Source organism: Liolophura sinensis, chromosome 13 (assembly GCF_032854445.1).
Source record: "Liolophura sinensis isolate JHLJ2023 chromosome 13, CUHK_Ljap_v2, whole genome shotgun sequence".
Classification (NCBI taxonomy): domain Eukaryota; kingdom Metazoa; phylum Mollusca; class Polyplacophora; order Chitonida; family Chitonidae; genus Liolophura; species Liolophura sinensis.
This window is the reverse complement of record NC_088307.1, coordinates 18,969,368-18,995,731: the sequence shown is the minus strand read 5'-3', so window position 1 is coordinate 18,995,731 and position 26,364 is coordinate 18,969,368. Positions and strand designations below refer to the sequence as shown.

At 39.1% G+C, this 26,364-nt stretch overlaps 2 protein-coding genes and 1 long non-coding RNA gene across 3 annotated transcripts in view; 1 reads left to right on the top strand and 2 right to left on the bottom strand.

Moving 5' to 3' along the window:
* LOC135480499 (uncharacterized) overlaps positions 1-3,034 on the bottom strand; it is a 51,089-nt gene extending 48,055 nt beyond the window's left edge. Inside the window, exon 1 of the long non-coding RNA XR_010445936.1 lies at positions 2,902-3,034. This is a non-coding gene — a long non-coding RNA (uncharacterized LOC135480499). The remainder of the gene's footprint in view (positions 1-2,901) is intronic.
* A 987-nt stretch (positions 3,035-4,021) lies between these two features.
* LOC135480627 (splicing factor C9orf78 homolog) lies at positions 4,022-12,299 on the top strand. Its single transcript, XM_064760516.1, has 9 exons — positions 4,022-4,119; positions 4,937-5,051; positions 6,149-6,210; positions 8,007-8,084; positions 9,068-9,139; positions 9,851-9,979; positions 10,502-10,638; positions 11,147-11,248; positions 12,181-12,299. Exons 1-9 carry the CDS (start codon positions 4,022-4,024, stop codon positions 12,288-12,290), a joined length of 903 nt encoding a protein of 300 aa, XP_064616586.1. The 3' UTR covers positions 12,291-12,299.
* Positions 12,300-16,660: 4,361 nt separating this feature from the next.
* LOC135480322 (endothelial differentiation-related factor 1 homolog) lies at positions 16,661-26,221 on the bottom strand. Its single transcript, XM_064760140.1, has 5 exons — positions 26,054-26,221; positions 23,250-23,301; positions 21,865-22,025; positions 19,962-20,055; positions 16,661-17,231 (listed from the first exon to the last, which is right to left on the bottom strand). Exons 1-5 carry the CDS (start codon positions 26,126-26,128, stop codon positions 17,182-17,184), a joined length of 432 nt encoding a protein of 143 aa, XP_064616210.1. The 5' UTR covers positions 26,129-26,221; the 3' UTR covers positions 16,661-17,181.
* Between the last annotated feature and the right edge of the window lie 143 nt (positions 26,222-26,364).

Below are 26,364 nucleotides of genomic sequence, written 5' to 3'. Positions count from 1 at the left end.
CTTTTTCATGAAGGGGTACAAGATTACGTTGGGCAGGAATATTTGTTCGCCATTTATCAATATGGTCTCCAGGTAATATAGCAAACAAATAAATACGGTCACCCCTACTACAACAATAGCTTGGCACCAGATAAACTAATCGATTGATTGATTGATTGATTAGCCCGATTAATGTTAAAGCTACATACTCAAGAATATTTCACATTACAATTTGATACGCTAAATTAACCCTGGTCACAAATATATTAAAACATATCAATTAGTTATATCCCCCCCCCACCACCACCACCACAGTATGTTTACGTGTGCATGAATAAATTATCATAAAATGATTGCATATACATGTATATACCCATCGACTGACAACAGACAAGACTGACAACAGACAGCAGAAATTTTGTGTTGTTTGTTGCTGTTAATTGTGCTCAGGAGTTCGAACATTATACTTATTTATTTGCTTGATGTTTTATGCTATACTTAATATTCCACTTATAAGATGACTGCAAGCATAATGGAAACCAACAGTGCTTGCTGTTGAGGGGGAGGGTCTGGGGCAGAACCATTCACAGGTTGCCGACAGATCTTCCCACATATAACCAGCTTATAGCAACCACACTGATGAGAGGATAATGGATCACTGTGCTGTGCGTACACGCTAACCACTCGGCCATGGATTCTTCTTAAACATTATACGTGTAAATACACACATGGAAGTAGAACTGCACTGCATGCCCCCGTGCTCATGCATCTAATTCATTTATTTATTTATTTGATTGGTGTTTTATGCCATACTCAAGAATATTTCACCTATACGACGGCTGCCAGCATTATGGTGGGAAACCGGGCAGAGCCCAGGGGAAACCCACGACCATCTGCAGGTTGCTGAAGGACCTTCCCATGAACGACCAGAGAGGAAGCCAGCATGAGCTGGACATGAACTCACAGCGACCACACCGGGGAGAGACTCCTGGGTCATTACGCTATGCTAGCACGCTAACCAACTGAGCCACCGAGGCAACATCATGCATGTGAATTTCTCTACCTGCTTAGTGGAATTCAGATGGATTCAGTTCTGGATGCTGAACTGACCTAATATGAACCCCTGAAAATGTCACATCCCTTGATCTGACATGTTGATGATCAACTTCACATTAATAGCTTCAGCTCTCTACAGCCATTCAACATGGCGCCAAGGGAAAACTGAAGGCATGTAGACATCATTATGTCAGAAGCTGAATCGAACACAAAGCACTCACACGTCAGTTGCTTACCAAAATCAAAATGTCCACATTGAATATCTAGTGATTTTACATATATTTTTCTTGAAAATTACAAATGGTATCAGTGTAAGCAATCCATGGTCTAAATCATGCAGCACAGTTCTCAGTGCTTGATGATGCCAAATAGTTTGGGCACCTTTTAATTCAGTTTCACCTTTTTTTTTTTTACAAGCAAATATACATGGAAAAAAACAGATATCACATATAAAATAACAATCTGATCATTTTTGCAGAGAGGTACAAAAAGCCACAGACTGTGCATTTAATGACTTTATCTTTCAAGGGAAAAGAATGCTATGAGATAAAAGTAGTACTGTTTAATTATTCACACCATTAAAAGCCATAAATGCACATGGCAACATTGACCCCTGAGGGGATCTTGTACATAAATAATTACATGTACTTACAACTACTGTTAACTACATGTAAACACTTTCATATTACACAGATGCATACAGAAGCGCCCTTCCGCCATGTGTGGGAAGGTCTGCTAGCAATCGATGGATTGTCTTGGGTTTCATGAAGTACAGATGAGTGTAAAGCTATGGAGAAGAAATGCTTTATTTCTAATATTAATGAAACTTTGTTTCCGACCTTAGGACAACACATGTAGTAGAATAGCTCGGCCTGTTGTAGCCCCGAAAAACTCCAACTCCTTTTCTCATATTGGACGCTAACAGTATTTCATACTTAACGAAGGTCCAGTCCAATTCTCTGTTTTCGAACAAGTCTCGTGCAAATAAAGGATACCAACGTAAAGGCCTGCTTTCCGCACCCACGGCATCGCCACCAAATATCACTACTAGTTTAGTGCCATTTAGTGCCATAGCGGTGCTGTGGGTGCGGAAAGCAGGTCTTTAGGTTAGTGTCTTTTATTAACACAAGACGTGTTCAATAACAAAGAGAATCGGCCAGAATCTTCGTCGAGTACGAAATTAATACTGTTCACATCGAGACTCCAATGACATTAGGCCAATATAAGAAAAGGAGTTGGAGTCTTTCGGGGTTAATTTTATGGGTGTTTGAATTTATTTATTTATTTATTTATTCCATTGGTGTTTTACGCCACAGTCGAGAATATTTCACTTAAACAACGGCAGCCAGCATTATGGTGCGAGGAAACCGGTCAGAGCCTGGGGGTGGGTGTATGAAAAACAAGTCTCTATTATATTTATAAAAGTTTATTATTTCGTTTTCTCTGTTGTGTGGGTCTTTCTGGACTACGATAAAATGCGAATAATACACCGAGATATTTTATTTATTCATTTGATGATGAGAAACATGACAATATGTCTAACATTTTAACGTATGCATTTATTTATTTATTTGAATATTTTTAACGTATGCCTAAATTAAGCCCGATGAATTGTTTGGGAACGTACACGTATTGCCAATCGCAGTGCTTGAGCTTAATGAAGCTCTACACAAGAAGTCAACATTATCCGGGAAGCACGTCAAGCTTGCGCCAAATTTCGTAACGCTTGAGCGGTTTCGGTTGTTAATGTGCTCAGTCGTGCCAAAATACTTAAATTCAGCGTTAAGGTGACAAACATGCTCAGATCTAATACAAGCAGACGCTATTTGCGCACATGAAAAGGGTACAGAAAGAAAACTTACATACCAAAAACAGTCGGAAGGATGACAATGTGTCTCGACTTCCTTCCAAGAGCTCCGTGTCTCAGATTTTGGATTTGACCTTTGACTGCCAATGTTCCAGAATCGTTTTCGAATCTCGCACCTTGTCCATGCATTTGCTAATAGAGGAAATGTACGCGAGAGCAACATGCACGATAACTCGCTATTCTCTATTTGCGATTTGCCCATAAGAGTTATCTTCCTTGTTTAATCAGAGATTAAAGACTGAAATGTCGGTTTTTCATATCGTCCAAATGTTCTTCGCATCTTTTCAGGGGCGACATTGATTATGTGGCTCTCGTCTTTTACCTTATTTTTTTGTGTCTTTGAGCCAAAAATCAGAGAAAAAAGACAGACATTTGTCAAGAGTTTGTAAAACTAAAATTTAGTTGCTTCCAATGCTTAACTGATCAGTTGCTTTATTTACTTTCTTTCCATACTCACGTACCATATTTCACATCTTCAAGGTCGACCAGATTTTTGGACAGTTGAATTAATTATAAGTCAGTGATGTATGTCATATTGATGGAGAGCATAAGATCTCAAATAAATTTCGTTTGGAATTTATTTTACATCATACAGGTGAAAGAGGAAAACTCATTTATGTAAACTGAAGAAAAAATTACTTTTGATGAAAAACAAATACTTTTTATATATTTATTATACATACTATTAATTTTTAATAACTAATATTTAGGTATGATATTTATTTAGTGCCTGTCAGCATTGATAAAAGGGTTATACAGTAACTGTAATTGTGAAATCAAATCAATATGTTTTCGAAAGTTTTAAAATTTTTATTTTGGAACACTGAAATCAAAAACGGGAAACTTCCTTATACAATTCACTTGTAATTTTTAGGACATCTTTTGAAGTATACAGCCACATATTCAAGATTTCTTTATTTTTATTTTATTTATTTATTTTTTTATTTTTTATTATTATTATTTTTTTTTTTTTTTGAAGTCTCAGTTAAAGCTAATTTCTAAGCGTCTCACTGAGAATAGTGTATGCCCGTGACATTGCAACCGACAATCATTTAACACATTTTAACTGGGTTCAGTTTTAGCCCATTTTGAACGTTTGAATATAGATGGGGTAGGAAGATGTCGACAACAACAAAACAGAAGCGAGTTAGGCAATTGCGAAAGAGAAGATATTCTTCGGGCAGTGACGAGGAATCTGATAACACCGAAGAGATAGTGTAAGAAGTCATTAAATTATCACTATGTGAAAGTGTTTAGATATTTATTCACATGTTACTGACCACAGATTTGTAATCTTTCGTTCTCTTCACATGACGGATTATGGACACTCCATGAGAGTGCCTATGTCAAACGTCACAATCACAGTTCACCCCATCGTCATCGTGTGAACTTATTTTTTTATTTATTTGATTGATGTTTTACGCCTTACTCAAGAATATTTTACTTATACGACGGTGGCCATCATTGTGGTGGGAGAAAACGGGCTCTGTCCGAGGAAAACCCACGACCATCCTCAGGTTGCTGCAGACCTTCCCACGTACGGTCTGAGATCAGTGTATGCAGTGTTGTGATTTATTTTCACTACATTGCCAAGTATCAAGGCACTTTTTGGCTGTCATAACAGTTGTCTCTCCATGTTGAACTGCTAAAGAAATTTAAATGTGAAATGAGACCACAGTAAAATACAAAATAGGCTTGGGCCTTTGTGGCCCTTTACCGTTAGCACGTCAGTGGGGCACAATAGCCCAGGAGCCTCTCACCAATGGGGTCGCTGTGAGTTCAAGTCCAGCTCATGCTGGCTTTCTCTCTGGCCGTAGGTGGGAAAATCTGTCAGCAACCTGCAGATGGTTGTGGGTTTCCTGTAGGTTCTGCTGGATTTCCTCCCACCATAATGGTGGCCGCCGTGGTATGGGTGAAATAATACATTTAATTTCATTTTGATCAATATGTTCTGTCTTAACATAACACATATTGCCAGTGTTCTACATGGTAAGTAAAACTGTAAGCTAATTAATAGACTTAATTATTTTCCAGAACAAAGATCGATGATTTGAAAGAGTTGCAGAAGTTGAGGAGTAAACAGAATGGGGTTAGCGTGGCCTCTCTGGCTTTGGGGAAAAAGATTGAGAAGGCTGATGAAATAACAGATGTGAGCATATTATCATTCCTTCCATAGTTATTATTTTGGATTGAATTTAGTGCCATAGGGCCTACTCAAGAGTTTCTCATCAGTCATTTATACAACGGCAGTCAGTCTGATGACTACAGGAGACCAGACAGCCTAGGTTAAATGATTGACTTTTTGCAAGCTATTGATGAACTTCCCCATATGTGAAGTATATATGTGCATCTCAGCCATATTGGTGGTACACAACTGGCCCGAACACATGATGGCATCAGTGAACTCAGACATGTCTAATGTCTTTAATATGTTTCACTGAATCACTCACATTAAAGTAAAAGAAAACTAAAATATAAAGTAAGGCTCATCACACAGACAACTGAAAACTTTCATTTATTTTTTCAGTTTTTTTAAGAAGTATTGAAAGGCATTCAAATATATGAATACTATGCTGGTAGTTATGGGCCATACTGATGGTGTCTAGGAACTCTGACGTCACATCACTTTTTTTTTACGTGATGTTCACCAGAAGGTAGGAATTTTCGAGAACATCATTTCAGTAGTCTTATACTGATGGGTAAAAAGAGTTATTCCAATATTCATTGTCTTGGTTAGAGTTGGAAGAACTTCCTGTGATGTCAAGAGTTCTTAATCTCTCATGGTATGGTCCATAAAGCCCACCTCAGGGTTAAAATGTTTAAATGCCTTTAACTCTTTTCAGAAAAATCTGAGAAAAAATATAGCTACGCATAGTTTTAAGTGCTTTATTTAGTGATGGCTATTTTGAACTTTTGCTTGAACTCCTGTGCAGAACTACCCTAACTGACCTAAAAAATTTGACCACAAAAGAGCATTTTTGGAGGCAAATAAATGTCATCAGGTATTACTTCTAGTGCTAAAATTTACATTTTCCTAGTAGGATGTCATTCCACCTTCCAACACCTCTCAAAACACCTTTCTAAAATCAGTTGAACTCCCAGAATCTTGAAACAGGAGAAACTTGAAGAAACATCACTGTGCTTCTAACAGTAACTTTAAACCACATGCAAATAAATGAAGTAGGAATATTATTGTTATTCAGTAAATTCCTGTGTTTATGAATTATGTATATAATTTTGTTTCAGAATGATCCATTCAAGATGAAAACTGGAGGTTTTATAGACATGAAGGCCCTCAAACCTCACCAGTAAGTATCATAACACATTATCAGCAGTGTTCAGGTGTTTACTGTATTTAAAGCTTGATATTTATTTATTTACATATTATATTGTATTGTATTTATTTCATTGGTGTTTTACCCTGTATTCAAGAATATTTCAGGTCCATTCTTCAGATCAAGAATAGCTCAAAACCATTTTTACACTGCGAGATGAAAGCTGTGCAGCTTTTTCATATATTTATACATCCTAAACTCCATGTTAAGAAAGAAAAATCAAGCATTCCATGTATCCTCTAAAATGTGTCATTGATTTTCATTGCATGTGTTTAGTTGCTTTACAGCATGAATGCTGGAATAATATTTCTTTTTGGTAGACTTTTTTGCTGTTGGTATAAGTTTTGGATGCATTTGCTTTGGAAAACCAGAAGTTAACTTTGATGCAAGAAGGTTGTAATTCATCTTTTTCTCTTTCTGGTATACAAGTAGCTTTACATTTTTAGCCTGCCTGTACAAAGTAAAGCAAGGTATTGTGAGAGCGAGGAAAAGTGTTGGTGCCGGTATCCGGTTAAGCTTTTTTTTTCATTTTCTGTATGATGGGCTCGCATACATGGATTGAAGGTTAAGCTTTAGCTCCTATACTTGTATAATGAGCTCTCAATCATTGATTGTGGATTAAGCTTTTTTTCTTTGGCTCTTGTATATTGCGCTATCATACGTGTACTGAAGGTTAGGCTTTTTTTTTTAGCCCCTGTACATGTATAATGGGCTCTCATTCATTGATTGAAGGTTAAGCTTTTTTTGGCTCTAGTATATTAGGCTGTCATACATGGACTGAAGGTTAGGCTTTTTTTTTTTGCTCCCTAGCCTAAGGTATGGTGTGTAAATGCACATTATCGGATGGAATGCCTACATACCTACTGATGTAGGGTTGAACTGTTTTATTGGTTTTAGTTTTGTAGGCTTTGTGAATGTTTTTTTAATTATGTTAATTGATACAATCAATTTTTGATTTTTGTAATCAAGAAAAGTTTTATGTAGGGCTACAATTTTTATGCACATGATTACCTAAATGTACGAGAGCAAGAAGGGTATTGGGTTCCTCTGGCAATTTTACCAGGTTTGTCACCATTTTCCTGTTTTCTGGACACATATTCAGATTGACTTCATTCTGTTCTCCTGTAATCACAGATTTCTACAGGCCTTTCTTGTAAGGCTGCAGTTTCTTATGCCATCATTTATGTAGATAAGCTTTTTGTCTCTCTGGCTACTTCACCAGATTTGTACAGTGTAAGAATTTACCTTGGTGTATACCAATTTATCTGGTGTACAGAGTATCTCTAGAAAGCTTTCCACATCTATGTTAGTACTAGGAGCCTATGACACTGGCCGATGCATGTGCCTTCCTATACTGTGATGGAATGTTTAAACCATCCACTCAGACAGTGACTATTATCAGCTGAGTATTTGCTCAACCAATCAGAGGGCTGTAGTGGTACCCATGTAGTAGGACACAGATAGCCAATCATGGAAAGTGATATCAAAGACCACTCCAATAAGTTGGAACACACCATAATGAATTTTTCTTTACTACCATAGTTCAACATTCAGCATTGGTATTGTTCACGGATTGACTCATGCAGTTCACAATTTGCATACCAAAGACCACTGCCTCAGTTTTGTGCACAAACTCTCCACAATGATGTCTTTACAACCACAACATTATACTACTTCTATCTTTATTCTGATTCCATTATCTAGTTGATTGCTATAGCAGGCAAGCTGGTGGGATTCTCTGAATGCCTTGTTACTTTTTTTTATGACAGGATGGTGACAGAGGATGGGGAGGCTATTGGAACAGCCTTTGCTGCAGAGACAAACAGACGTGACGAGGATGCTGAAATGTGTGTGGTTTGACCTCTTTGACCTTTAACCCAGTAATTAATATAAATGAAAGACAACAGTAAAATACATTTGCATTTTGTATTTTGTATCCTATTTACCTGTTATGTTTTTCGATTAATTAAAAATGACTTTCTCACGATCAAATATGTATTAAATCTCCATTTTTTTTTTTTTTTGCTAAAAAATGTTTTATACTTTTGTTGTTTGATGTTACTATCTCTTATAACTGTGAAATATATGTGAACTTGCCTCATTGACTCAACTAGCCCCGATAGCACAGTTAGTAGAGCATCCGCTTTTGAGCAGTAGATCCAGGGTCAGTCCTGTGTCAAGTCACACCTAAGACCTTAAAAGAAGATGTTGTAACTTCCTTGCTTGGCGTTCAGTATGAAGGGGATAATGTGACGACTGGTTGACCCGTATCAGTACAATGGCTCGGGTGGGGCAGCTTACCTACCTTATGTAAGGTAGTGAAGCAGCACTAGATAAAAGAGCAATGGAAATCTGTCCTGCAACAAGGAGAACATTACATGCACTCTAAGGATTCCTTCGTCCTCATATGACTGAAAAATTGTTAAGTACGACGTTAAACCCCAAGCTCTCATTCACTCACCTCATTGGCCCACCCCAGGAATGTGCCCTGGACTCGACTTTGGGACTGCAGCACCTGTACCCTGGCTACTAATTATTCTCACTTCTGTGACCCTGTCTGGGTTGACAACTCAGACAGTTTATTTGATTTTTGCAGTCACTTTTGTTGATTTTGAAACACAGAAATTTGATCTGTGTTAATGAACTAGGTATATACCCTTGCATATACATTTGTTGCCATGGAACCATGTTTTACATTTGTGGTCATGTACACCACCTTTCCAATATTTGGTGGTATGAATCAGAATGAGTGCTGGAGTATGTCTTGGTGACATGTGACTGTCTAAGGATATGTATTGGCAAGTGACTGAAAATATTCTATTTCTTACAGGTTGCGTTTCGTTGAAGACGAACTCGCCAAAAGGAGGGGTCGAGCTGCTCGCAAAAAAACGCTGGATGAAGAGTGAGTTGAAATTTTTGACGTATGAAACATGTTTGTGAATTGTGGCAATATTCCGTGAATACTTTGTCAAGTTTTTATCAGTTGTTCAAATGCCACACAGCTTAACATACTTCATAAAAGTAAAGATCAAGGGGGCCTCTGTGGCTCAGTTGATTAGCGTGCTAGCGCAGCGTAATGACCCAGGAGCCTCTCACCAATGCGATCGCTGTGAGTTTAGGCCCAATCCATGCTGGCTTGCTCTCTGGCCATAAGTGGGAAGGTCTGTCAAAAACCTGCGGACGGTTGTGGGTTTCCTCCCACCATAATGCTGGCCGCCGTTGTATTAGTGAAAATAAAAATAGAGTTAATCAAAGAAAAAACAACAAACATAGACAACAGCAAAAGAGAAATAATTCAACACCATGAATAAACAAAAGGTGAGAAGTGAGCCAGAAAGTTAATCGCACAACTGTATTTTTAACATCAATTTTATTATTCTGTAAAGCAGGTCAAAGAGTTGGTCAAAAAAAGGATATGTGAAAAAGAACCAAATTTATGGTTTTAAGGGAAGTCATGTCAAAAATCCATTATTGAGCCTTTTTTTTTTTTTCGGTCATTAGTCAGAAAGTTTTGCAAATGATGTCCTTGGATTAACTTAAACTGAAACAGCAGATCAGCTTTATTTTTGTTGATATGACTTTGGTTAAGTGTTCATTTTTTCTTTCTGCTCAGTGCTAATCCCCAGGAAGATACTTTGTATCAGTTACCAGACAGATTACGATTGGCAGAGACAAAGAGGTCAGAGGACATGTTGTCCAATCAGATGTTGTCTGGAATCCCTGAGGTGGACTTAGGCATTCAGTAAGTATCACAAGCATTTTATCTGATTATCAGCAGATCCTTGTTTCAGATTGATTTGTGTATCAGAATTTGTTTTATAACTAGTACTCTGTCAGTGACTGTAGCTAGCCTAAAGTACAGTGGGTAGTTAGGTTGCTTTCTTTCTCTCTACTACCTACAGTACTCAATAGCAAAACAGCTCAAAGCAGTGATGCAAAGAGGGTTGAAAGTTATCTGGCATGAACTGGCTGCCCACTTAACAACGGCCTCTTTTGTCCAGACATAACAATTTAACCAAGTTCTTGTACTAGGCATGTGGCTAATGATTCGCACTTCTTCAAAAAGATCTAACTGTCTATTTCTGGGAATCTTTCTGAGTTGTCAGTTCTCTGCGTTTTACAATGGCTGGGTGAAGGCATGAAAGTACTTTTTGTCAGTACTTGATGAGGGTTGGTGGCCTTTTTCTTTGATCTCTGTGGTTTCATCCACCTTAACACTAAGATCCCTCAAAGTATTGTATTTTTTTTCTTCTTCTAATTTCAGTGCCAAAATCAAAAATATTGAAGCAACAGAAGAAGCCAAGCATAAATTACTGATGGAAAAGATGAGAAAGAAAGATGCAGAAGTGTCCGATTTTGTTCCCACAAACATGGCTGTCAACTTTGTGCAACATAACAGATGTAAGTCACTGGAGGGCATTATATCTACTCTGACATGGGTCTACTTGGGTGGAAATCAGATGTGGAATCAAAACACAAAACAACCCCGGCACCCAGCTATGAAATCATTCTAGTTAAGACTAAGAAGACATATAGTTAATAAGGTACAATATGAATGAAAGTATATTTGGAAGTAGTTTTCAGCGTTGCCTAGTGAGTTGGGGATACTTTTTTCAGCGTTGCCTAGTGAGTTGGGGATACTTTTTTCAGCGTTGCCTAGTGAGTTGGGGATACTTTTTTCAGCATTGCCTAGTGAGTTGGGGATACTTTTTTCAACGTTGCACATTATGTAATAGTCAGGCTTAAAGGTCCCGTAGATAAGCTAAGTTGTTCATCTTCATTTCTTATTTCAGATGTCAACACTTCTGACCTAAAGTGCAGATGTCAGAATCTTCATGTTAAAAATAAGTTCTTTACGGATAAAGGATTTTTCATTCGCCCCTACTCGTGTTTTTTGTTTGTTTCACAGTTACAATAGAGGACAGTTCTCCTCTAGTCAAGGATAAGGTGGTAGCTGCTCCCCCCAAACCAGTCCGGGTGGGGGATGCTGATGAACCAGAACAATCTAGAGGTAAGTACAGGGGAGTGGGGGATCTAGAAGGGGAGGGGGAGAATCATCCAGAGTCATGAGATTGTGTTAGGCCATTGTCAAATCAAAGGAATCTGACTCCTTTTATCGGAGCATAACAATTATCAGGAATCAAAGGAATCTGATTCCTTTTATCCGAGCATAACAGTTGTCAGGAATCAAAGGAATCTGACTCCTTTTATCCGAGTATAGCAATTGTTAGGAATCAAAGGAATCTGACTCCTTTTATCCGAGTATAGCAGTTCTTAGGAATCAAAGGAATCTGTCCTTGATCATAAAGAGACATTCCATAGTTTCAAAGCCTTACATTTTGAAATACAGGTTAAAGCATGTGATATTGATTCCTTTCTCAGGTAAAAAAACAAAAAAAGAGAATAAAAAAAAAGATGCAGTTTGCAGATGTCTTGTAAAAGTCTTGGAAAATGTGGAATTCGTAAAACTCGCCTGTAACAAAACGATTCAAAGCTGTGAACTCTTATTCATACATGTATGCTCTTAAACACCTACCCTAAATGACCTAAAATTTCGTCCATAACTAAGTTGCTTATTTTTTCAGACTCTAGGAGTTCTATTTATTTTAGAAAGATCCTTTGAGAGGTATTTGGAAGGTAGGATAATATCCTACTGGGAAAATGTAAATTTTAGCAACAGAAGTAATATCTCAGAGCATTTATTTGCCTCCAGAATTGCTCTTTTGTGGTCGAATTTTTGGGTCACATAGGGTATGTAGTACGCAAGTGCTGGAATACAGAAGAAAAAGATGCGATTTGGGCTTGGAGTCTCCCATTAAACTAAATTAACATTTTTTGCCACTTTCACAGAAATTTTGACACTTAGTTATGTAACGATCATTTTCCTATGTATCTTGTTATTTGTTTGATGTGTTGAAAATTATTTTGATTTTTTTTTTTCAGCTTCTACAGGACAAGCCAGCCAATTAAAGACTAAAACATCTGCAACAGGCGAGAAGGCTACAGATGATTTCCATTATGAAAAGTTTAAGAAACAGATGAGGAGATATTGAGCTAATGGCAATGGAATGTTTGGGGTGGGGAGGGAGGGATTGAGATGTAAAAACATATACTGTATACTTCACTAGTTGCTACCCTAATTCTTCAACCAATTTGCACATTTTTAATTTGACTTTGCAGACAAAATTACATTGATTGAATTGGCCAGATTCAGGGCTGGCCAATCCTGAATGTCCTGAATCCTGAAGTCAACACAGAATATAGCACCTTCAGAATATGATTCAATGAATACTTTGCAAACAATCGGAAAGGTTGCAGAATTACAGTAATCAGCCTGACTGGATTGGCCAAAACTGTAAAAGGGGAAGCAACTCTTACATTAACTTATGGAAGAACCGTGATCTTTAACACAATTAAGTTAAAAAGAACTAAAGAATATCTTAGATATTGAGCATACATGTAATTTGGTAAATCATGTTTTTGATGAAGAATTCTTGTCCAATTAGGAAAAATTGTGTTACTGATACTGGTATTCTGCATGTATCTGTGTTTTCTGAAGACATGGGGATCACATTCAATGCTGATCTGTTGGCGGATATTTATTAAAGGAAAAGAAAGCTAAAATATGAAGTAAGGTTCATCGGACAGGCAACTGAAAACTATCCATAAAAATACTGTCTTTTATTTTTTTAGGTTTTTTTTGATGAGTGTTGAAAGACGTTCGAACATTTGAATGCTATGGTGGGCTTTGTAAGCCATACTGCCGGTATCTAGGAACTCTGACCTCACATTGCCTTTTTCACCTGATGTTCACTAGAAGGAAGGAATTTTGAAGAACATTATTTCAGTAATATTTTACTCATGGGTATAAAGAGCTATTCCAACACTATAGTTGGAAAAACTTCCTGTGACATCAGAGTTCCTAAACTGGTATAATCCATAAAGCCCACCTTAGAATTCAAACATTTGAGCGCCTTTAACCCTCTTCACAAAAATCTAAAAAATAAATGACAGTATATTTATGCATAGTTTCAAGTGATCTGTTAATTGCTGTCTGTTTCGCTTTTTAGAGTTCTTTTCCTTTAAGTTACACCTTGTAAAAAAGTAATTCCAGGGCTAGAGTAAATCACTGGTACATGTTCTAGAACAACCAAAGGAATTCCCTTCTTTCCTGTTCAGTGTACAGAATTACCGGTACATGGTGAAGAATAACTGCTGCAAGAATTGATGAACTACCAGTACTTGTAACTTAGTTCTGGGACGTGGAGAAGTTTTCCTTGTTTAATTTACTGGTGTCAGCCTTACATTACTCCATTGTTCTTACTTTGTTAACATGTTAATTGGGTTAATCTGGATCAGGGCGCCTCTGTGGCTGAGATGGTTAGCACACCAGCGCAGCGCAATGACCCAGGAGCCTCTCACTGATGCACTGTGAGTTCAAGTCCAGCTCATCCTGGTTTCCTCTAAAGGCATACGTGGGAAGGTTTGTTTGTTTCCTCCCTTTGCTGACCACTGTTATAGGTGAAATATTCTTGAGTATGGCATAAACACCAATGAAATAGTCTGAATCTCTGAACAGGTAAAAGGTTTCTCCATGTCATCATAATTTTTTAGTGTCCTGTTCCCATATCATGTATTTTAGTGTAATTTCCACTGTAGAAGCTCATCACGAAATGGTACAGTTTTTTGTCATCCTTCATGTACATATACGCTAACTTTTGTTCAATATCATCAACTTCGTTGTACAAGTGTCCTTCTGTTGAGAAAATATGACGATATGTAGAAAAAAATGCCTCATTGTCTCATTCTTCTCATCTTGTAGTTTAAGCCAGGTGAAAGCCAGAACTGGTTGTTCCATCAAATAAATCTCTGGTGTGGAGAAAGGCTGAGTAACTGAACATTCCTGGAAAATTTATTGTATTTATTTGATTGGTGTTTTACGCCGTACTCAAGAATATTTCACTTATACGACAGCGGCCAGCATTATGGTGGGTGGAAACCGGGCACAGCCCGGGGGAAACCCATGACCATCCGCAGGTTGCTGGCAGACCTTCCCACTTACGGCCGGAGAGGAAGCCAGCATGAGCTGGACTTGAACTCACAGCGACCGCACTGGTGAGAGGCTCCTGGGTCATTACGCTGCACTAGCGCGCTAACCGACTGAGCCACGGAGGCCCCTTCCTGGAAAAGAAAGTATGAGGTGAGAAGCACAGGGGACTTTGTTATCCAGGAATGTACAGTTACGAGGTCTGTCTTCCACTTAAACGGAGTGGTATAACATAATTAGTCTAACATAATATACGATTTCTGTGTTTAGCGGTGGGAGGGAGTGAGGATACAAAGTGCGCAGATGGTACGGGGGCTAATGTTTTAGCTCTGGTTCTTCATGTATGATGACATGGCCAGTATATGCTTGACCAGACAATTCAGATGCAGGTGGTTAAAACTCTTCCTTGACCACTAAGCCTGTATATAAGAGACAGGGTCGCTCAATTGTCTGTCAAAGCTCATATCATTTCTGATTCGGAGAGCAATAGTGTCTTTATAACCCAGTCCTACTTTCTGCAGTGTTTGTAGTAACGTAACATCTATCCATTCTTTTTCAAGAATTGCTCGGTTTCATTTCAAACAAATAATAAAAAAAAATGAATCAATAAATGCTCTTTCGTGCCAGCTGAGCCGCATTATTTGCATAGTGGATTATAATATGTAGCATGGTTGATCTTTGGGGATAATGTTACATGAAGTTTTGGTGCAACCGCATTAGAGCTTTTAGCCACTGGGAGTCCAGTCAGTTGTGATCTATATATATTACTATTGGGTGTGTAAGATTATGGACGCTGACTCGGTCAATGATTACTTATGTAGAAAAGTAAATCTTAATTCATTGAAGCTTACATATAATCTAGGGAAGTCAGATAGTGGATTATACAATCTCTGTCACATTTGACACAACCAGGCCTGGAGATATCCATGATCGTAATGAGCATGCCACAAATTAGACCCACCATTTCACCTTGCTGCCCATATTTGCGCCTAAGCAAATTGATGAAGCTACTGTACTTTTTCTCACACTGGCATATTGGTGTATTTGAAATGAAGGCAAAGAACGAAACTGTTAGAAAATGAATTTCACATTGATCAGAAACGAATGTACCCTTCATATAGGATTGACGTCACAACAAATGTTTAAATTCGTCTAAAAGGAGAAGGTTACATGGTCTTTCCAGATAGCTCAGTGAAATATTGGAGTGTTTTGTAGCCTTTTGCTGGTGAGTTTGAATCCCCCTCTACCATATATCAGTCAAAGGCGCACTCAGGTGGTACATGTCGTCACCAGTCAAACCACAAACTTGCAAGCGTGGATTCTTGAAAAATAATCAACTGCGCAGACAATAGCGAACATGTAAGTAGCGGAGCGCCTACCCAGGTAAAACATTGGACACTGATTGGTTCGTCTTACACGAAGACAGTATTAAATGTATTATCTAATCTGCCAGACAAATATAGGAATGTACGGATGCCGTACTTTTCTGACGGAGAAAGCACGGTTTTCTGAATAGAGTGACGTCACAGCAAGCGTTTAACGACAAGCGTCACAACAAGTGAGTTGTAAAGAAGCGTTGTACATTACAGGTGGGAAAGTTTGTCAGTAACTTGCCAAAGGTCAGTGGTTTACTCCAGTACCCTTTTCTTTGACCCATAAAACTGACTGCCTTTGTATAAATGAAAAATTCTTGAGCATAGGGTTCAACAACAACCAAATAAATAAATCGGCAAATCAGTGTTAATTGTATACACCTGTAGAAGATGGCATATTTCAATGGTTTAGTATTCCCGAACATTTCACGATGGTCATTGTCATATGTGGATGAAAACCAGGCTAACCGGAGTAAACCTCTGTTGCTGGTGGCAACTAAATAACAATCCTTCCCACACATGATACACTGGCAGACTAAAGCCAGGCTCAGACGAGTGGATCACACCGAGCCGAGAGGCACCTGTGGCTTTCTGCTTAGTTCGATCCCCAATGTGGGCATGAAATGCGGTGAGGAAAATATCCATTCTCGCTACTGGATATTGACTCTCATGCCCCACATTTTACTGTTTCCCTTGGTCCTGAGGAAAGTGCTCAGCTGGAAAAGTTTTGTGTCCGACTGTGAATGTATCTTGGGTAGACACCAGACATGAAACCGACTCAGTCACATCATAATGACACCAGGCCAACCAGGCTTGTTTTCTTGCCAAAACCTCTTAGTGCTGAGCACATAGCGAGTCAGCAACAACTACATGCACCATGACCCGACCCAGATTTGATCCCAGGTCTCTCAACTTCGAGCCATACAAGGTAATTCAACCTTACTGGTTACTCGTTGGTATTACCATGATTAATGGCTAGCGAATTCAGCTACAAACACAAAACTTTTGGGTATAAAACTTTCTTTAATACTTTGTACAATGCAAATACATATCATAAATCAGGTGTTGATGAAAAACAATTTTGACAGATGTAAGAAAATTTAAAATGTCCTTTAATTGTCTAAAGAATTAATGTTTCACCAGGAAGTAGGTTTGCATGGAAGAAGCTTTTAGCACTGAAAGCTGAGCGAAATCCTTTTCACAGAATTTTACCGGCCATGCAAAAGCATAAGTTTCATTCCAACATAAAGAAAACTAATAAAGTAAACCAAACTATCTTTAGAACTGAAAAAAAAATCCATTACACTGCCATTAAACAGCACCTAATAATCACAAAAACTGAGTGAATGCAAATAAATTTCATCAGTTATGAGGATAACACCTGCAACAAGTAAAATGTAACATGGCTTTCCAAACGGCTTTCATCTATCGGACACTTATGATATTAGTACACAGTATGTCAATATATGCATATAAACGACTCCGTTTCTCCAACAAATGCTGGGTCTCAAAAACAATAAAAGTTCATTTCTTGCCCAAAGGTTGGCCTTTGTCTTTGCCTCTGAGTTTTATCCCTGAAACAACAGAAATCAAGAGTCAGTATTACAAAAACATTTCTTCGAACCAGTGTTAAACCATTTGGCTACCATTCCTGTCTCAAGTAACTTGGGTCCGAGCTGTGTAGCCTATTGTTTATGCACATTCCAGTGTTAAACCATTTGGCTACCATTCCTGTCTCAAGTAACTTGGGTCCAAGCTGTGTAGCCTATTGTTTATGTACATTCCAGTGTTAAACCATTTGGCTGCCATTCCTGTCTCAAGTAACTTGGGTCCAAGCTGTGTAGCCTATTGTTTATGTACATTCCAGTGTTAAACCATTTGGCTACCATTCCTGTCTCAAGTAACTTGGGTCCAAGCTGTCTAGTCTATTGTTTATGTACTATTTATGTACATTCCAGTGTTAAACCATTTGGCTACCATTCCTGTCCCAAGTAACTTGGGTCCAAGCTGTCTAGTCTATTGTTTATGTACATTCCAGTGTTAAACCATTTGGCTATCATTCCTGTCTCAAGTAACTTGGGTCCAAGCTGTGTAGTCTATTGTTTATGTACATTCCAGTGCTAAACCATCTGGCTATCATTCCTGTCTCAAGTAACTTGGGTCCCAGCTGTGTAGTCTATTGTTTATGTACATTCCAGTGTTAAACCATGTGGCTACCATTCCTGTCTCAAGTAACTTGGGTCCAAGCTGTGTAGTCTATTGTTTATGTACATTCCAGTGCTAAACCATCTGGCTATCATTCCTGTCTCAAGTAACTTGGGTCCCAGCTGTGTAGTCTATTGTTTATGTACATTCCAGTGTTAAACCATGTGGCTACCATTCCTGTCTCAAGTAACTTGGGTCCAAGCTGTGTAGTCTATTGTTTATGTACATTCCAGTGTTAAACCATTTGGCTGCCATTCCTGTCTCAAGTAACTTGGGTCCAAGCTGTCTAGTCTATTGTTTATGTACATTCCAGTGTTAAACCATTTGGCTACCATTCCTGTCTCAAGTAACTTGGGTCCGAGCTGTGTAGTCTATTGTTTATGTACATTCTAGTGTTAAACCATTTGGCTACCATTCCTGTCTCAAGTAACTTGGGTCCAAGCTGTGTAATGTAATTACATAATGTAATTGTAATTCTGCAACCCTTTCGCTTGTTTGCAAGGTGTTTATTCAAGCATATTCTGAAAGACATTATTCTGTCTTCACTAAGAAAATTATACTTTTTTTGAAGCTGCGAAACTGGACAATTCAACAAATGTAGTTTTGTTTCCAAAATCAAATTTAAAATGTGCACAAATTGTACTGAAAGTTGCTATTTCATATGCGAAAAGGTTGAGGAATTAGATGACTTCTGTGTTACAGGAGAACAATGATCAACCTGGTCTGGAACTCCATGATCAAGAATAGTTAACATTTGTTTCACACAAATGAAACTCAACAAGTTATGAAAACATTCTATTTATACACAGGTGAAACGTAAGGATTTCCGTCACTGATAAAAGTTATTTCACAAGTTGGATATCTTTTTGGTTATTACACTTGATTTTTCACACCCAGAAGCCACGATGTTGAAAAAAAAAAACATCTGTTTAATGACAGTCCAGCCTGAGCCCAGCAGTATGACACCATGATATAACATTAGTCAAGTTTACATGTAACTTTCCAACATTGCACAACGACACACAGAAATGAAGTCTGAATAACACAAATATTGTTCACATGAAAGGTGGAAAAAAAAGACCCACGAGATGCGAACGAACAATATTCTTAGTATTCAACCTTCATCAAGCGATATTCTGTGTCATTGTTGTTACATGTATTTCCATTTTGACAATATCATGATTTCTGTGTATTTGAAAATGTTAAGCAACGTTTTTAGCTGTAGGCCTTCACAAACAGGGACATGGCATATGGGATCTTCTATCTTCTTATTTATTTGATTGGTGTTTCACGTCGTGCTAAGGAATATTTCACTTTTGTGAGCGCAGCCGGCAATATGGTGGGAGGAAACAGGGCAGAGCCCAGCGGAAACCCACAACCATCCCCAGGTTGCTGCCTTCCCACATACAACCAGAGAGAAAGCCAGTGACGCAAAAGATGGACTTGAACTCACAGCAATCGCATTGGTGAGAGGCTCCTAAGGGCATCTTGTATGACAGTTCGTCTTGCTTGAGTGATGTATACCCTCTTTACTTTTGACAAATCTCTACAAACAATGCTGGAGTAAAATTTATTTATTTATTTATTTGATTCATGTTTTGCGCCGTACTCAAGAATATTTCACTTATACGACGGTGGCCAGCATTTTGGTGGGCAGAGCCTGGGGGAAACCCAAGCCATCCGCAGGCTGCTGACAGATCTTCCCACGTACGACCGGAGAGGAAGCCAGCACGAGCTGGACTTGAACTCAAGCAACCACATTGGTGAGGGACTCCTGGGTCATTACACTGCCCTAGCGCGTTAACCAGCTGAGCCACAGAGGCCCCACAGTGAGAGAACAAAGTCATTCATTTTGTTATCCGTCATAGTCAGCTTCAGAACCCCTGTGACAGTTTCCACCCAGTTCTGTTCATTTATTTCACTGGCGTTTTATAGAAGATAGCAGATTAGCAGACAGCATTTATAGTCGGAGGAAACCGTGCAGAGCACAGGGGAAGCCCTTGATCATCTGCAGGTTGCTTGCAAACAGCTTAACCAGTTAATATTCCGTACTTGAAAAGATAAACTTGAAATAAGGAAACGATAAGTGACAAACTCACCTAACGCTCTCTCCAGTTTAGTCATCACCTGCTGGTTAGGAATCGCTCGACCGGATTCGTAATCATTCACCACCTGCCCCTTCTCGTTAATCCGCTACAAAAACAAAAATGAAGCTGATGAAGCTGATGAAACTGACAAGATTTCAATGCAGTCATTAATGTTTGACTCTACTTAATTTATACAAGAGCAACCATTTTCAGAAACTATAATGAAAGATTTTCAACAGCGTGCAGGCTCATGGCGAATGGAAGGTCAGAGATCTCCAATAAAACTCATGTTAGATCATCAGAAACTAAATGAAGGAAACAACAGCCAGCCTTTGGCAAGTAACTCAGAAAGAATCCCTCAAGACTCGCCGTCTAACACACGCTCAATGCTAAGTGATGTATCCAAAATTTCATGCAAGACCATCTGAAATGGAAAGATGGAAGCAACAGCCAGCCTTTGGCAAGTACCTCACAAAGTAAGCCACAAGTGATGTAAAGACTTGCCGCCTGATACAAGTTACATGCTAAGTGATGTCCCCAAAATTTCATGCAAGACCATCTGAAACAGAAAGATGGAAACAACAGCCAGCCTTTGGCAAGTAACACAGAAAGCATCCCACAAGTGATGTAAAGACTCGCTGTCTGATACAAGTTACATGCTAAGTGATGTCCCCAAAATTTCATGCAAGACCATCTGAAACAGAAAGATGGAAACAACAGCCAGCCTTTGGCAAGTACCTCACAAAGTAAGCCACACGTGATGTGAAGACTTGCTGTCTGATACAAGTTACATGCTAAGTGATGTATCCAAAATTTCATGCAAGACCATCTGAAATGGAAAGATGGAAGCAACAGCCAGCCTTTGGCAAGTAACTCACAAAGTAAGCCACAAGTGATGTAAAGACTCGCCGTCTGATACAAGTTACATGCTAAGTGATGTCCCCAAAATTTCATGCAAGACCATCTGAAACAGAAAGATGGAAACAACAGCCAGCCTTTGGCAAGTAACACAGAAAGCATCCCACAAGTGATGTAAAGACTCGCCGTCTGATACAAGTTACATGCTAAGTGATGTCCCCAAAATTTCATGCAAGACCATCTGAAACAGAAAGATGGAAACAACAGCCAGCCTTTGGCAAGTAACTCAGAAAGAATCCCTCAAGACTCGCCGTCTAACACACGCTCAATGCTAAGTGATGTATCCAAAATTTCATGCAAGACCATCTGAAATGGAAAGATGGAAGCAACAGCCAGCCTTTGGCAAGTACCTCACAAAGTAAGCCACAAGTGATGTAAAGACTTGCCGCCTGATACAAGTTACATGCTAAGTGATGTCCCCAAAATTTCATGCAAGACCATCTGAAACAGAAAGATGGAAACAACAGCCAGCCTTTGGCAAGTAACACAGAAAGCATCCCACAAGTGATGTAAAGACTTGCCGTCTGATACAAGTTACATGCTAAGTGATGTCCCCAAAATTTCATGCAAGACCATCTGAAACAGAAAGATGGAAACAACAGCCAGCCTTTGGTAAGTAACTCAGAACATATCCCTCAAGTGATGTAAAGATTCTCCATCTGATACAGGCTCAATGCTAAGTGATGTTCCCACAATCTCATGTAAGACCATCTGAAATGGAAATATGGAAACAACAGCCAGCCTTTGGCAAGTAGCACAGAAAGCATCCCACAAGTGATGTAAAGACTCGCTGTCTGATACAAGCTACATGCTAAGTGATGTTCCCAAAATCTCATGTAAGACAAACTGAAACTGGGAGATGTAAACAACAAATTTCAGCTAAAAAAAACAGAAAGGAACACACCAAATTTAATGACTTATGTTTTGACAGTCTAAGATCCCGAGGCCTGATGGCTTTGTTTCGAAATGTACTAAAATTCTGACTGAGGCAGCTTACTGTTGCCAGATCTTTCTGTGTCCACTTTTTAGCCTGTCGACCCTGCTGAATCAACACCCCCACATCATGGCCCACTTTACTGTGATGAAGCTCTTCTGTCTCACGATCCAGTTTGGCGGTGTCCTTCGAGGCTAGGTGCTGTTTGTTCTGACCAGCAGACCCTGGTGAAATGTAAAAAATATTACACTCTTTCATTAAAATTTATCTCTACGTGATGAACTGTCTATACATGGTAGTTTTACGAAAAGCATTCTGGAAGACCATGTATTGTGAAAGAAACGCATGTTCTCTACCACAGTCTGCGCTATCAGAATATCACCACTTACATGTAGACGTAGTCGTCACAATCCTTGGCCGGAAAAAAATGTCAACGTAATTTTGTCAACAAATAGGCAATATCATAGCCTGAAACCCACTCTTGGTCATGATAATGCTGCATACCAAGATTAAGTTCAACAGAACAAATCATTTTAGGGAAGGAAAACTGTCAAGGCTCCAATACAGGATAATAAAAAAAAAAAAGAAATTGTTTTCTCTTGGAAACAGACAAATGACCCGAAAATGAACTTGAACCCATGTTGCAAGTTTCAATTCAATGCAATGAAGCCTTTTGAAAAAGTTCATATTGTTAACGGACTGAGGGACAGATGGACTGACGAACAGGAGAGCTTTGAAGCCACAGTTTGCTTCAGAAGATTAATAAACATTAGGGCATCATACTGAATTTTTAGGACAGATATAAGTAGGGCTGAAAGCTAAAAATTAGATTTCTCTCACACTTTTTTTTTTTGCAAAAGTAGATGGACTAACAATGTAAGAAAAGAGAAACTGGATATTCCTTTTTATAATTACATGTGTATTGGTTATACAGCACACCTGATCTCCCAAGAATTGGAAGCATTAGTTAAGTACAATATAGGCCTTTTTATTTATTTATTTGATTGGTGTTTTACGCCGTACTCAAGAACATTTCACTTATACGACCGTGGCCAGCATTATGGTGGGAGGAAATCAGGCTCTGGGAAAACCATGACCATCCGCAGGTTGCTGAAAGACCTTCCCACGTACAGCCAGAGAGGAAGCCTGCATGAGTTGGACTTGCACTCACAGTAACCACAGCAACAAGTACCATTCTGCAAGTCTTTGGTATGACCTGACCCAGACTTGATCTCGGGTCTACCGACTTCGAGGCGGAAGCTCCAACCATTAGGCATGAGTAAAACTTTGGAGATTAGCATTTACTGTGCACGTTGGGGAGCATATGAACTGTTAAACTTTATTGACATTATAAAAAGGATGAAGTATGGCAGTTGATATCTATCCAACATGTATGCTTCTATACATGTCAGCAGGTCTTCACTTGAGAGTACTGTTATAAAACTTACATTTTTTGGAAGTCTCAACTTCCCCACCAGATCTTTGAGCAGCAATCACAGCCTGGAAAAACAAAGCATTAAAATTCACAAAGATTTCAAGAGAAAAATTAAAGCACACCAAGAAGGGTGTGTTCACGGCTCAGAGATTAGATGAAACAGGAGCTTTGCTTACAATATTCTTTGTTGGGGCTAACCTTACCCAATGACAAAAAACAGAGTACCTGTTGGTCAGTAAAGGAAACCAAAACTCTCAGCAGGCCATGTGCCCTGATTCTCACTGTGTGAGCACAGTGGCAAAGCATCCGTGAGCTAAAGTAAAAGTCGTCCATAATGTTCTTCACCGTGAAAAATTCATGAAAATACAAAGAGTTCTATATTGCCTGATATTATGTCCCTCAGATTAATATTTCCTTTCGCCCTATCGGCAAAGTCAAACGTGAATATTCTGATTAAAATACCTGGGAGTGTGCGCAACATGTTGGTAAAACTTAAAATATACACACGACAGCAGTAGGTAAGAGTGACTCCACTGATATGTCTTTGTTTCTGCTCTAGTAATCAGTGGTCTGAGAAGTTACTGAAATAATGTATGTACCATGCATTGTCTCTGTAACTGTCAATTTAGGCTACACTACAACTATACTCTGCGGGAAGCACAAACATTCCACTCACTGACCTTAAAAAAGCACTGGCCACCACATTGTCACTTGCACAATCAACTTCCATTCACGGTGCAGGATGCACAAATGGCTGACAAATTTCACAGAATTTGAGGAATCATGAATTGTGAAGGTGACAACATGGTCGCTGGTGACCTGTTCAGATGAGTCAGTGGAAGATATTTTCTTCCTAGTACGTTACAGTAGTGATCCGGGAACAAAATGATTAGGCAGCAGGCTTTCACAATGTTTCTGCTTCACGCGTAGTGTAGTTGTCCTGATGTTTGGCCTAAATCGACAGGTGCAGGGGCAAGCTTCTAGCTGTGAACCAGTAGCTTTTGTGACGATGGTCCATATGTTAGTTCAGCAACTGTCAGAATAGTTGCAGCTACTTTAGCTCTGTAGGGCTGTGAATATGTATACTATCACAGCCCTGTCTTTTTCCAAAAGCTTACCTTGAACACCTCTGAATTTCCCTTGCTGGCTTTAATACACTACTGCTGGGCACCAAATAATTTGTCCATACTAATAGTCGTCTCGGCTATCAGTTCCACGTAGGTGTTCCCATGTGCCACCACTAATAAATCCACAGAAGCACGAGATCAGTGGAAACTGGATAAATTCTTACTCCAACTACTATGTTTGAATGCACATATATGATTCTCACTGCCACTATTAGGCAAGTTAGACTTCTTGACGCGCATACTGTATAATCGTTTAGGATTAGTCTCACCACTAATGACATAGAGTGAACCCATAATCAACACTGATGGATATTTATTTATACATATATGATCAACACTGATGGATATTTATTGATTGGTGTTTAACACCATACACAAGAATATCTCACTTATATCAGGGTGGCCAGCATTATGGTGGGTGGAAACCGGGCAGAGCCCGGGGGAAACCCACGACCATCCGCAGGTTGCTGAAAGACCTTCCCACTTATGGCCGGAGAGGAAGCCAGCATGAGTTGGACTTGAACTCACAGCTACCGCATTGGTGAGAAGCTTCTGGGTCATTAGGCTGCGCTAGTGCACTAACCAACTGAGCTACGGAGGCCCCCCATTGACAAATAAAAAAATTTTGCAAACAATTAAAGAATAGATTAAACAAGATGTACAAACAATATACTAATTGCTAGTAATGTCAGCAGCTATCTCCCTTGTATGGGCTGTGAGGCGTATGTGTTCAAACATGGCAGTTGGAGTTAGAATTTATCCAGTTTCTACTATTTTCATGCTTGTGTAGATTTATAAGAGATGACACATAAGAACACCTACCTGGAATTGATAGCTGAAATGACTATGACTACAGACAGACAAATTATTTTGTGCCTAGCAGTAGTATATTAAAGCCAGCAAGGCAAGTAGAAAGGTGCTCAACGTAAGCTTATGGAACAACGCAGGACTGTTATAGTATAGGTAATCACAGCCCTACAGAGCAACGTCTAGTTAGGATTCAGCAAAAAGTTATAGAAAAGATTGCCCGTGGTTTTCAGGGCTTTGTTTGGATTCTGTGAGACTGAATAGTAACTAAAGTATATCTTCGAAAATATCAGAATGTTGAGAGTGCGCCTTCAATGACAACAGCGAACACGTAAATTCAGAAACTGACATGTTACTCTCGTGACGATGACGTGATTTATTTATTCATTTATTTGATTGGTGTTTTACGCCGTACTCAAGAATATTTCACTTATACGACGGCAGCCAGCATTATGGTGGGTGGAAAGCGGGCAGAGCCCAGGGGAAACCCACGACCATCCACAGGTTGCTAGCAGACCTTCCCACTTACGGCCGGAGAGGAAGCCAGCATGAGCTGTACTTGAACTCACAGCGACCGCATTGGTGAGAGGCTCCTGGGTCATTACGCTGCGCTAGCGCGCTAACCGACTGAGCCACGGAGGCCCCTCAACAATGACGTGAGAAATTGTCAGCAGCGTGCTGTGTCTAATTTGATGCTAGATTCATCCATAAGATCTTCTTTCCAAAAAGAGAACAACAACGTATAGCTAAATATATATATGTTGCCAAAGGAACTATGGTGTTGTTGTTGTTGTTCACTTTTCGATACAACCCTCAGACAAATCTGTCAATATGGAGTATGGTGTTGTTGTTAACATTGAAATCAAAACGAGTGATACTTAACCTGTTGAGATCTCATTTGACTAGCTTTAGGTTGTCTTTTCCTGATATAGGTGACTTCGTCCCACGATTCCGCCATCTTACTTGTCTGTAAGTTTACCTAAAAATGAAAAGGCGCAATAAAGGCTTTCACAACACTGTTTATCTCGAATGTTATTTCGTATGAAAAGTGCAATGGCTGCTGATGATGCAATAGCAATCTCGAATCAAAGCACTATTCAGTAATGTAGTTATGTTCTGCTCGTTAAGAGACAAACAGAATTTTATTTGAATAATTACAATAATTTATACTGGGAATATTTGAACTCAGGCGGA